The 13,155-nt window shown below is 43.9% G+C and overlaps 1 protein-coding gene across 1 annotated transcript in view; it reads left to right on the top strand.

Moving 5' to 3' along the window:
• LOC138510826 (atrial natriuretic peptide receptor 1-like) overlaps positions 1–13,155 on the top strand; it is a 488,764-nt gene that overhangs the window by 201,331 nt on the left and 274,278 nt on the right. Inside the window, exon 10 of the mRNA XM_069626514.1 lies at positions 9,690–9,824. Coding sequence (XP_069482615.1) covers positions 9,690–9,824 — 135 coding nt within the window. The remainder of the gene's footprint in view (positions 1–9,689; positions 9,825–13,155) is intronic.

Raw genomic sequence — 13,155 nt, 5'->3', positions numbered from 1 at the left:
GGTCTCTTGATGGACTACAGCCTTGCCATTTGTGCAGAGTTTGGTCTTCTCCGATAGGCAACATTGAACATTATTTTCACACTTTTATAATGATAATGATGTTTTCTGTTTTGCACACCTGCCTACTGACTTGAAAGTATAAAGTTGCATTATTTGTGGTGTCTGCTCCCATGCCTCCTTGCTGTGGCTTGAAAAGGTAAGTTTGTTTGTTTGTTTATTATTTGTACAGCACGCCACACTGTGGCGTATCTGGGCGCTTTTCAAGACAACTTAGTATACATAAATACATACATAAGAGGAGGTATTAATACAGGTTGCAGTGAAAAAGGTAATAATCATAGTACATGAAAGAAAATAACATTAGTTATTGGGTGGGTGCAATGGAATTCTTGAATGCAGCGCTGTCCCAGCTGACCTGCGCTACTGGAGCGTGACCCATCTCAAGAAAATACTCAGTGAGAGACAGGGTTTCTTAGCAAAGGTAAAGTTACTATCTATATCACACAGTTATGAGAACTTCATACAGTGTGATACTGTCTCCGTAGAGTGACAATTTATCCTGTTCGCATTCATTTAATGAGTATAGTTATTAAACATTCGAGTTTCTAAGGGCGTGCAGCCACTGATAATCTAAAAGGCCCAGTGGCTTTATAGAACACTGACCTTCCTCTCGGGTAAATGCCTTATTTTTCTGCCAGGCAGAAAGGGTGAAACAAAGTGGAATTACATCACCATTTCGTGCTGCGCCCGTTGGGTGAGAACAAGGGATGAGCAGCTTGTTCCCACCCAGCAATTTCGGCCACTGGCCCCCTAGAGTGCTGGACAGAAAGGTCTCCAATGAGCAATGGGCAGGGTGGGGACATGTGGTATCTCCCCAGGGAGTGAGGGCAATGTGTCCCACTCCATGATGGTGGCAGTAGCCCCCGGTGCCTTTCTCACACCCTGTAGATCTCTTGGAGACACGAGAACCCTGTGCCCGCACACAATTCACCCAGATTTAGATAAGCACAAGTCTGGTCTAATTCTGGGTAATGTTGGCACTGAATCGGCCGGCTCTATAATACCATGTGGGTATAGGAAGGCGATGGTGCTTGTTGGAGCCCTTTTTTGCCTCAGGCACAGCACCATGTACATGAGACCCCCACCACTCGCTGTCCTCCACTGCTGCCGTAGGCTAATGCCATCATGAGGATCACCATTCCACCTTTGGGCTTCTCTGGTGGTCGCACCTCCCACTGGACAGTGTGCACAGTGCAATTATGTGCTGAGGATCGTGGTCTGAATGGTCCATACAAGTGGCACATTCTACGACAAGCCACCACAGGAAGCATCACTCTGTGAAAGGTAATTAGCTCAGATTCCTTATTGACTCCAAGAATGTGGCACAAAACAGACAGTAAGAAACCTTTGATAAGATATTGCTAAATGGAGAGGCTGAAGATGCAACATTTGCAACATCCCCCTATCTGCTGTAGATTGCGTGCCTTGCCATGAGTGTACTCTGGACCAGATATGTCTATTGCAGCTGTTTCAGTAATTGACTATGATCTTTTTAAGTGGTTGGTGCGTTTCAAAATGGTTCCTTCAACTTATCTGCAGGTTTTGTTTTTTTTTTAAAGTAGAACTTGCTCATGGAATCTAATCACATTAGTGTGACGTGCTGCAGTCTACATCGGGCTTCTCTATAGCTGAATTGATTTTTCTAGGCTAAGTTCACAGACTACTAATCCAAAAGCCTTTTTTATGAAACGGGGAACTAACAAACATAATGTACAATATATTGCTGAGTAAAACATTAAGCAAAGAGGTACTGCAAAAGCCACCAATTGTGTTTTTCTATGGTTAAACATGTTCTTCCTATAAAGATATTTTTAACTTTATGACTTTTATCTATTGCAATTTTCTACAAGTCGTCCACATAAAATTAATAACATGTCACCATTACGACCTTTTCTTATCAAAACAAAGTAATATGTTACTACTAGTCTTTATATTTTTCTTTACTAAAATAAATAAAATAATACAATTACCTTCCCCTACCATTTACATTAGATAAGCTATCCCACAAATAAAACTGGTGCCTTTACCAGTTCCTGATATATATATATATTTTTTTTTAATTGAAACTTGAACTAACAGGCCGCCAAACATTTGTTACAGCAGGACATCATGTTTTTCATATTATCCGTAAATACATTGGTAATTTATGAAATATGTTCTTTCCCACAAAAGATATTATGTATCATTTAACATTAAGTTGACGTTGGTTCTCAGATTCTTTGAGGTCATTTCTCGTTTAGATGTAGAGAGTCTAAAAAGTTCACAATGGCACAAGTCAACCTGATGTTGTGCCCAGCAACCGCATAAGACCACCAATTCTGGATGTCTAGTTCAACAGGTATAAAATCCCCTAGGTGGCGCAATCGTCGTGTGGTTGTCTCAGGGCATCCAGTAATTAGGTGTTCGATGGATTCAATTTGAAGGTTGCAAAAATGACAGAGGTTGCCGTTTGATTCATTAATATGTCGTAGAAGTTGCATTTCTCTGGTGTTCAATGCATTCAAACGCAGCCTCAATAATTGATCACGATGATGCGGTGATGGACAGGTTACCAGTTATCGACATTGAACATTGAGTTTGTGTTCTCCGATTCCTGATCTCAAGAACCTAGGCTTGGTTAGCAACAGGTCGTAATTCTGGATCCAACACCACAAGTCAAATTTCTTATTAACACATTGTGGTTGGCTAAGCAGATCTTCTAGATTTAGATCAGCATTGATTAAAGCTGCTTCTAGTAGCTGCTGCCAGGCTTCAAGGAGGCCCGGTCGCCCAGAGCCCGGGAGATGTTCAAATATTTGATATGACGGAGTCAGTGGATTCAGCTTCATCTTGCGCAGCACCATCAGAGATTTACACATGACACAGCTGTGCAGTGAGTTTAATGAAAGTTCATAGCAAAGAGACACCATTGAGATATAAGAGGGCAAGTGCAGTACCCGACGCCAAAATAATCTTTCGAGCTTCTGCCAACACTGGACATCAATGTTCCAGCCCGATTCGGAGCCAAAGGTGATGGCGGATAGGACTTTTTGTGCGTAGAACATTAGCACTGGTTCAAGCGAGAATTTTCCATAGTGCTTGTTTATTTTTGAAGCTTGGATACTGAATAGAATCATTTGGTTTACGAGGTCCAACTTCCAATGGTGTTCGTTGATAGAAGTGTTGAATGTTATTCCGAGATATCGAATGGAATTCACCAAACTCAAAGAGATGCCATTAATCTTCCACAAAAAGGCTTTTTGTTTTTGGTACCACCTGCTCCGATGGTCACAATCTGAGTTTTTTCCGTGTTTAATACGAGATCGTTCTTGTTGAGATACACATGCAGGCTTGTTAGAAGCCGTTGAAGACAAATCTGCGTGAGATCTAATAGAACGAGATCATCAGCATAGGTTATGCAACAAATTTCAGTGTTGTTTATCTTTGGCGGGAAGCATCGGACGGATTCCAAATGTATCGGGAGATCAGAGATAAACAGTTTGAAGAGTTCAACTGCCGGGGGACATCCCTGTTTCACCCCCTTATCGGTTGATATTTTCCTCGATAAGTCTCCCTGGTTATTTAAACGAATCCGAATGGAGGTACTGGAGTGCAACGCCTTAATTGGTTGCAGCAGATTTTGCGGGCAATTCCAATTTGACATTTTCTGCCAAAGCTTAACGCGATTAACACTGTCAAATGCACCCCGAAGGTCAATGAATGCCAGATGTAATTTTCTTTTTGCCTTTAGGGTTTCTGATTTCAGTATGTTTAGGATCAGTAAATTAACTTCGACTCCAACTCCTTTGGTGAAGCCAGTTAGGCGGACGTCGCAGATTTCTTCACTCATAGACCACTGTACAAGTCGTTGTCATAGAAAAAAGGCAAACAACTTTCCTATTGTGTCTAACAAGGCAATAGGGCGATAGTTGTTAGGGTCTGCCCGATTGCCTTTCTTGTGTATGGGCACGATGATGGCTTCACGCCAAGACTCCGGAACAGTCCTTGAGGAAGACAGTGAACAGAGCAAGGCTTCTATAAAAGCTGACCATTGCGCTTCATTTTGTTTTAGCATCATGTTGGATATCATATCCGGACCGGCAGCGTGCAAGTTTTTCAGGGCACGTATTGCAGTTTTGATGTCGTCTTGAGAGATTTGCAGGTCCCATGAGGTCGCGTTATCGAGCGAGTCAATCGAAGGTTCGCTCGAAGGAGTATCAAGTATATTCACAAAATGAGTCTCCCATGTGGTTGCTTCGATTTCATTTGACAAGGAAGATAAGTGGTGTGAGTTTCCTGCATTCAAAATTGCCCAAATTTCTCGAGAGTTCTTTGAGAGTAGCTGTTTCATCATTAGTTCAGCTTTGTCTTGTTCGATGATCATCTTTTCAGATTTTAACCAGTTCCTATATGTTTGGCGTCGAGCTCGGATTGCACTTTCAAGATTGATGTCACCTGATCTTGTAAAAGATTACTTTTTCAATGCTCCTATTTCTCGATGCATCACCCTTTTTGCAGTTGTTATTAATGAAGATGAAAGGTGCCTGTGGGAAATGCCCATAACCCTATCAGATGTTTTGACAGTGATAAAATTAGCCAGGAGTGGTGCATAGTCTACCGACAATACCTTGTTTTGTTTGAAGAGTTTCTGGCTGAAAAGGTAAATTCGGGAATCATTCATCTGAAGTCGGTTACCCCCTGCATTCACTGATAACGGGAAGCCATATTTCTTCATGCTTTGTTGCCATTCCAACAAGCAGGAGAAGCACAGCAGGTCATGAGCGCTGTTTGTCATCTCGTGTACCTCTAGCTTCAAATCTTGGACAAAAAAGGTTTGAGATACCCAAAAATAGTCAATGATTGAACTCGGCTTTGAGTTCAACCAAGTTGCGCGCTGTGGTTTGTCGCCTTTCACATTACCATTGACCATTTGGCAGTTTCGGTTTTGCAATGCCAAACTCCACATCTGACCTCTGACGCTTACCTCTTCGATCGATAGAGGGGAAAAGAGCTGTGATGCGCGGTCATTTTAAACCAAGTGCAGTTTAGGTCACCACAGCATATGATTGAGATGTTCGAGTACGATGTTATAATCTCATCCATACAACATGTAATGGAGTTTAGGAAGGCCTTGGTACTGATTTTTTTGGGATTCCAATATCCGTTTATAATTAACAGATGTTTCCTTACGGATATTTTATCATCGCCAGTCCGCATCAGGATGACTTGAACAAAGGGATTTGGGCAGCGAGAGATAACAATTGACCACCAGGGATTGATTTTTATTAACTTCAACAGGCCAGATGACGGTCACCCTTGTGTACTTTTTATGGCTGGATTCATTAAAGTGACGTAGCCATCCCTTGATGGAGCTTCGCTTAACAAAGTTTCTTGGAGACATATGGCAAAAGCATTTTCCAATGAGACATCGAACCTGTTGAATAAATGAGTGAATCCTCTTGTGTTCCACGATAGGAATTTGCATGTTTGATCACATACGACTTGTGATGGCTACTTAGAATTCATCATGTCCCTCCGGGTGTCATAAGTGTGGGAGAGGTTAATTTGAGAGTTGATATTAGTTTGGCCGGAGTCGGCAGGAACTTTCATGGCTTTGCGTATCTCACAACGTCTGTCAAATTCAGTGCCATTAGACTCAGGACTCAACCTCGAATTTCTCAAGCTTGAACAAGTGTTAGACGGTTCAAGAGTGAGATCAAATCCAAATACAAGCAGTTCTTCCGCGACCTTCAGGATTGTTTTGCGCACTGATGCAGATTCAATGTGGTGTAATACTTGATCGCAACATTTCTCTGTCGCATATTCGACTATTTTGATGTCGTCCGACGTAATGGTGCGAAGGGAAGGAATACAGCTGAAGAGTTTCATCATATTTCTGCGGTTCAGGTTTAGATCTTCATCCTCCGACTGGAGATTCTATAGCCGCAGTTTACTATTTGTTGGGCAGGACCTTTCAGCTTGATGAGCATGGGAAATGTGGTGAGTTAAGTTGTTTTTCTGGACACTAGTTTGTTTTGGGTTCAAACTTGAGATCACTGACAAATTATGCATCAGAGATTCTCTTTGTCTTGCCGCTTGCTTGTTGGCCTGTTCAACCTGTTTTATTATTTTTGGTTGGTTTTGAGTTTCTTATGCAGCACAGTTAGTCGCTTGTTTGCAACCCGTGGAAGACTTAGGTTGGTCATCAGAGTAAGTTGATAAGTTCCAGAGGTCAGTGACAGATCCAGTTGACCCTTCTATAGACCCGTCAACTTCAGAGTCAATTCTTCGTCGTTTGTTTGAGGGTACGGTTAGTCGACGTCCTTCAAGCAATGTGAGGACTTCAGAGTCGATAGCTATAGGGGCCAGGGAGGTCGACATTCCTTTCCTACTGAACAACCCAGTTTTGGTTAGAGGGCCCATATTTCTGATAAATTGTCTTTGTTTCGTTGGTCTTTGTGCTCTTTTTAAAACTGGGATTCCTTTAATTGGTGGTTGCTTCAGAGGAGTTTTTTCTTTACAGTTGTTTTAGAGTCAAGAGGCGTGAATGACGTGATTGATTGATTTTGCAAAGCCTTCGAAAATCCCAAAAGACACTGGTTGAATGTCCAAGGTGTTAGACATGTTTTTGCACGAATTCTGTTGTTTATCCTGACTAGGCTGGGCTAAAGATTCAACTATTGGATCATTCTCATTCATGGAAAAATTGGCAGAATTGCTTTTCTAAGACTCAGGAATGATTTGAGAGTTAGCCTGGTTTTCAACAACTTTTGAAGGTCTTCCCTTGGCCACATCATCTAAGTGAGTTGTTTGGTTCTCAGTGTTTGATGTGGCTTTTGACTTCACGTTTTTCGTGCTCGGTCCGGAGACGTGTGGTTGGTGGTTAGATTTCTTCATTCCTCTAGAATCAGCAGATGTTGGATCATGAGCCGATGGCATTGGCACTTTTTGGAGCATCACGGAAGAAGAGTGTCGCATCCATTTGACAGCCTCAAGCAGGCCTTCTGTCAGGGTGTCGTTCTGACAAAGATGTCGTGCTGCTAAATCACTCAACCTTTCTTGCCAGGGGATGGTTTGGTCCGCTTCACGTAGGAGCTGGCTCTGCAAAAACAGGTTCACAGTTTCATATTTTGTAATTTTTTCCTTTAGATTAGAAATTAGTGAAGTCTGATCTTTTACGGCATCAAGGAGTGATTCGTACATCTTCAGAAAAGGTAACAGCGCAGTTGATGATGCTGCAAGGACGTTATTATAGATCTGCATGGCAGCTGCCGAGGAGAGGCTAGGTTTGGCACTAGAGCCAGAGTTCTCGTTAGTGGACGAATGCAGGCTGGTGCCTCTGTCAGAGTGAGAATCACCTGTTACTGATGTATTTATAGATGGCATGGCACAAGAGGCACTCGTTGGATTTGAAAGCATGGGTCGTAATCCTGCTGGTCGCGGGGTACTTGAAGACACCTTGCTATTTCTCAGGGTTTTGGATTTCCGACCTGTGTCCGGCTGTGAGGCATCGTCGAATATACATTCACCTGATACCTCGGAGTTAATGATGGTCGGTTCAAGTGAGAACTCGCGCACTGCATTTGATTTCAAAGCGCCATTGAGCTGTGTTTCGGGACCCTGATGGCCATTGAGCCATGTTTCGGGACCCTGATGGCCATGGTGCATATTATTAGTCGAGGCGTGTTCAGATAATCGAGAATTGTTTTTGCTCGACTGCCTCCTCTGACCGTCCCCATCGGTCATGTGGGAAGAGAGGTTTGGCGGTATCTCATCTGTTATCATTGTTTGCGTTCACATTAGACTTTTTGTGCACTGTGGTTTCAATGCTTGGACATAGGTTATAGCTGTTAAATACCGATTTGTTTTTTAGTCTAGACTCAATGTCAGTGGTAAGAGCTGTTTTTGGAGGAAAATCCATCGAAACAATGGTTGTTTGTTTGGTAGGAATGTTTTTGTTGGGGTGGAGAGTAATCACATCCTCATCTTGAGAAGCCTCCATTAGCTCTGCATCAGTACATTTGAAAGGGGAAAAAAACACGTCGGCAGTTTCAGGGGTAGGAATTGGCTTCTCTCTCTCTCTCGCTTTACGTGAGTAACATGAGAAAGGGAAGGGGAGATCTAAGTGGAACAAGTGATGAATCATTTAATGAGAGGGGTTTAAAGTTTTGCTGCTTGTTCACTGATCCCTCTTCCTGAATAACCCCAGCCGAGGCAGTCGAGGCAGCTGGAGCAGTCGAGGCGACACCGGTGGGGATCACCTCACTCGAATGCGCGACGGCAGCGGCTCCGGACAACTCGGCCTCGTTCCCCGAATTGTCCGCCGGGCTGCACGCTCACCAGAAAGCTAGGAGCTCCTCTCCACGAGGTCCCGGCCTAGCCGCAGGATCAGTTACAACGGCGTCTTCCGCCGGCTCGGCGGTGTAGTGGGAATGACAGAGGTAAGCTCAAGCTCAAGCAAAGGAGCAGGCAAAGGGGCAGGAACGTCAAGAGTTTTTTGCTTTGAGACGCTTACCCTCGATATTTTGGTGACTGTGATTGTGTCGGATTTCAAGGCAGTTCATGGATTCTGCATTCGGCATTGTTGGAGCGTTTTTCTCTGTGTCGCAGGACCATCGTGGCCAGTATTTGCAGCCATTGCAGACCGTGGAAGACTGGGACTCTGCACCTTGACACCTCGCCGTGCTCCACGTGAAAATTGAGTTTTTAAACTCCTTGTCAATGGAAACAGAGACAGGACTTGCTAGTTGTGCAGCTCCTCTCACACCAGCAGAACAGGGAGTCTGGGGCAGACTGGGACTCTGCACCTTGTTCCTGATATTAATTATTGTTAAAAAACTCTGAGTCAGCAATAGTAGATGGTCAAGTATTGTATAATATACTTTGAGAAACAGAAACAATATGTGAAATTGGAATGACCATGAAAAGCATGTAACATTTGTACAGGTAGGACAATAACCCTTAGTTTAATTGGAGGTAGGTATATTACCATTTAACAGCTGGTTCATGAGCCAGAGGACTAACCTCCTGAACCCCAGGCGAACAACTGTAATTCAGGGTGGTATGCTGGGGTGCTCTACTGCTTATAATTCAAGTAGCTGAACAGCATGCTTGGTTAAGACATTTCTATTGAACAATATGCTGCTTAATAGCTGCAAGTAACCCATTTCCTGTCAGAGAGCTGTTTCTACAGGCAGAAATGGCTTCTCTAAATCACTCTAATGTGACATGGATTCAGCTAATGCAGGGGATATGTCACCAGTGATGCACCTGATATATATGTATCCCACTATAAATGTCACAAAATATACCCTGCTAACTACCATTATATTCTTATGATACAGGTGGCTAGTACCATCTCTATGACCTAAAATTCAAAAATAAAAGAAATGTACATAATGTGGATTTTTTAATACAGAAACATTTGCGTCCCTTTCTAAAAAATATTTACAGCAACTTTATGCTTTTGCACTAGGGGTGCTGCAGTAGCATCCTTACGGGTTCTTCGAACCCCCTATTATGTTATGTTGTTGATTACTGGTTTACAAGTGTCATATAAACCTATGGTTTCAGGACAATCACTGATGTCATTCCATAATAATAGTTCTTCTGTCTCGTTTCCTTCTTCACCCAGGTCACCATACCAATAGAAACGGTATGGGGAGTACCATGAGTGAGCCCCACGCTCCCAGCGACTCGAATGCCAGCTGCATCACTGCCATGAGCTCGTGCACTGCCGCCGCCAGCACATCCAGAAAGCAGTTCTTCACCCAGACCGGCATCTAGTAAGTTCCTATGGCACGCACTTTAGATTTCAGGCTTTGTTGCTTCTAAACCATAATCTGCACTGAGTTAAGAAGGTAGGCCACCAGGATCTCTGGAGCTATTGCAGATGTTTGTGTGCTTCAGCAGCTCAGCTGTGATTACACTGCTCCCGTTTCACTATGTATGATCCTGAGCATTGCATACAGAAATTACAATATACATTGCTTGCCTCTGTGTTGCAAAATTGGACTGAAAAAAAAAATACCTTCAAATAATGCAAAACGAATACCCTTTCAATTTCAGTTTAGCTACTTATCCTTCTCGCTTCCTCCCATGGAGGAGTGCGCGCCAGATGCATCTTTCCAGTGCAAGGAAGGAAAGGGATTTTTAGAAATATATATATATATATTTAAAGAATGGGTGTTCCACTACACATGCCTACAGATGGTGGGTCGCTGCAGACGTCACATCTCTGACACTGAAGAGTAGAGCTGAAATGACTAGGACGGGCTTTAAATATGTTCTGATGATTTTCTCGCATGATTCTTATTCCTTTGTTCCCCATGTAAGGGTTGAAAATACATTTAACATAGCTCATGATATCACTCCTTTAATTGCTTCTGCGGTTATTAAATGTCAGTCACACTCATGGTATTCTCCCTCGTTAGCAGAATGAGAGAAGTATTTGCAGAATCGAACATGAATGGCAATGCTCCAAGGACCCAGCCTTTAAGACGGCCTTCAAATACCTCACTTGTGTATATAACACAGCAATCATTTATGCAAGGGAAGCCATTATACAAAATAGGATCTAGTCAGCCTCCAATCGCCTGAAGGAACTGATTGAACGAATGATTAAAGCCAGTGAAGCAACCAGGGTATCGCTGATCAGGCCCTGGCCTGGTTGTCCTCCTTTCTCACTGATCGACTCTCTCAGGTCCATCTGGGGTCCTTCCTCTCTTCTATCTCGCTCTCTACCTGTGGTATTCCCCAAGGGTCTAACCTTTCTCCCTCAACCAATACCTGGTACCTCTTGCCCACTGCATTGCTGCTCTCTGCTCCAACTTTCAGTGTTATGCGCATGACACCCAGCTCTCTTTCAGGCTCCCCTTGGCCGCCTCTACTCCTTCTCTCATTCGAGACTGTCTGTCCACAATCCAGGAGTGGTGTGCCGTCAATGATCTCTGCCTTAATGCAAGTAAGACGGAGATCCTCCTCATCAGAACACCAGCTCCCTCCTTTCCTCTCCCTCTCTGACCACCCACTCTGGGCCCTCTTCCTGCTCCTACCTGTGAGGGGTTAATCTTCGACTCCACCCTCTCTTTCTCTCCTCACATATCTAACATCTCTAAGAGGTCAAACTATCAGCTGCACCTCCTGAGAGGTATTCTTCCTTTCCTCAATTTCCCCCAGAAGCTCACTGTCTCCAGAGCTCCGGTCACCTCCAGGCTGCACTATTGCAACAGCCTCTTTTTTAAATGTTCCTGCCTCTACTCTCCGTCCTCTACAACTTATCCAGAACAGTACTTCGAGACTTGTCCTTGGCCTCAAGCCCAGGGATCGTATCTCTCAGCTCTGAAATCTCTTCATTGGCTCCCAATGGTGGCAAGGATCAAGTTCAAGACCCTCTGCATTGTCCACAAGGCCTTCTGTGGCCTGGGACTGCACTACCTCCAATTATCTCTTCCTAAACATCGCCATTCTCGAGCTCTCCGCTCATCCACCTCCAACTCTCTGAGGGTCATTCGTTTTTCCAAGCAGAGAGTTGAAGGCAGATCTTTTTCTTCCGCTTGAGCCCCCCCTCTGGAACAGCCTCCCTGCCTCTCTCAAACTTGAGAAGAACCACCTCCAGTTCTGAAAGCAGCTCAAAACATTCCTCTTTGCTTCCGCTTTCTCTCTTCCTCTCCCCTGCTGATTACCGGTCTGCTCCACGCACAGGTCACCTGGCTACCCTCTGAACTTGGGCCCTGGCCCCTGCCTGTCCAGTTGCACCTCACACTGCCTCTTGGGTCCCCCAGCTCTTGTGGTTTGTATCTGTAACCCTACAGTCTGCACTTTTGAGCCACCAGTTGGCTGCGCTTTTGATTACCTGCACTTCTCCACCCACTCCGACCCCCTGGCACTTCTCCCCTTCCTCTTTCCTGCACCTGCGCGATCTGAATCACACAAGGCCTAGTAAGATTGTTGTTCTGTTCTCCCTCTGTTTCCCCCTCCTTGTCTTGTCCCGCCTAGAAGCACTTGTGTACAGGCACGTTATAAATGCCATATCATATCATATCATAGCACTATCACTGTTGAAAAATTTTCCGATCCCTATTTTTGCGACAAGATTGAGAAAATCAATTCAGAAACTATGGCCAGAGCAGTATCAAGCTCCTTGAATTATCCATTGCCTTTATCGAAAATCCCCCAGCCTTGATCAATGTCCCCTTTTATCTGAGGAGAATTTTGTATCCCTATTGAAATCCATGAAAGTGACATCATATGCTGATGAGCCTTTGACTTCTTAGCTCATAAAAACAATGTCAAGCCCGTTGTTGTCCTCTCTCCACCCCTCGTTCAGTTCTTCTCTAGAACAGGGGTGTCCCATCAAATTTTAAGGTGGGCCTTTATTTGGTGAATTTGATGCCTAAACCAGCACTATAATTTCTGGATAAGTGCCTGGACCATTATGTTGCCACTGGTTTAGGTCATCACCTTCCTTCTAATTCCTTACTTAGTCATTATCAGTCCAAGTTCTGCTCTGACTATGGCACAGAGATGGCAACCATACAGTTTGTGAATGATGCTTTAATGCGTGCTGTATGGTGAAGATGCCTGCTTGCTTTTGCTCTTGTATCTCTATGCAGCTTTTGACACAGTCCACCATGAGCCTCTTTTAAACATCTTAACCGCCTTCATAGGGGCATCGGCCGTGGATTGGTTATCCCCTTACTTGTCCGGATGTTCCTAATGCCTCCAGGTGGGAGTGTCCATGTTGCCCCCTATTCCAGTTGTGTGTGGTGTGCCGCATGACTTGATCCTGTTGCTCATGCTATTTAATACCTACATGGAGCCATTGGGTGATCTGATTGAGTGCTTGGCCTCTCTATCAGTCAATACACTGACAACACACAACTGTATGTTAAAGTGTCAATCCAATTTGTTATCCTCTGTCTGCGGACTTATCTAAGTGCCTTAGTGGACTGGGTGCCTCTGTTTCCTTAAATGCTTTACAATTCTATAAGATCTATGATTTATAATGCTAATAATTCTTTAATCCATTGAAAACCAAACTCCTAATTCCATCATTTTCTGCACCCCACTCATTGGTTTATATTTGGATTTGTTTCAGTCCTCTTTAAAAATGGC

Source organism: Ambystoma mexicanum, chromosome 6p, assembly GCF_040938575.1.
Source record: "Ambystoma mexicanum isolate Mex_15411 chromosome 6p, UKY_AmexF1_1, whole genome shotgun sequence".
In the NCBI taxonomy this organism is placed as follows: Eukaryota; Metazoa; Chordata; class Amphibia; order Caudata; family Ambystomatidae; genus Ambystoma; species Ambystoma mexicanum.
The sequence above is the reverse complement of the archived record's forward strand: the minus strand, read 5'-3'. Positions and strand labels throughout refer to the sequence as shown.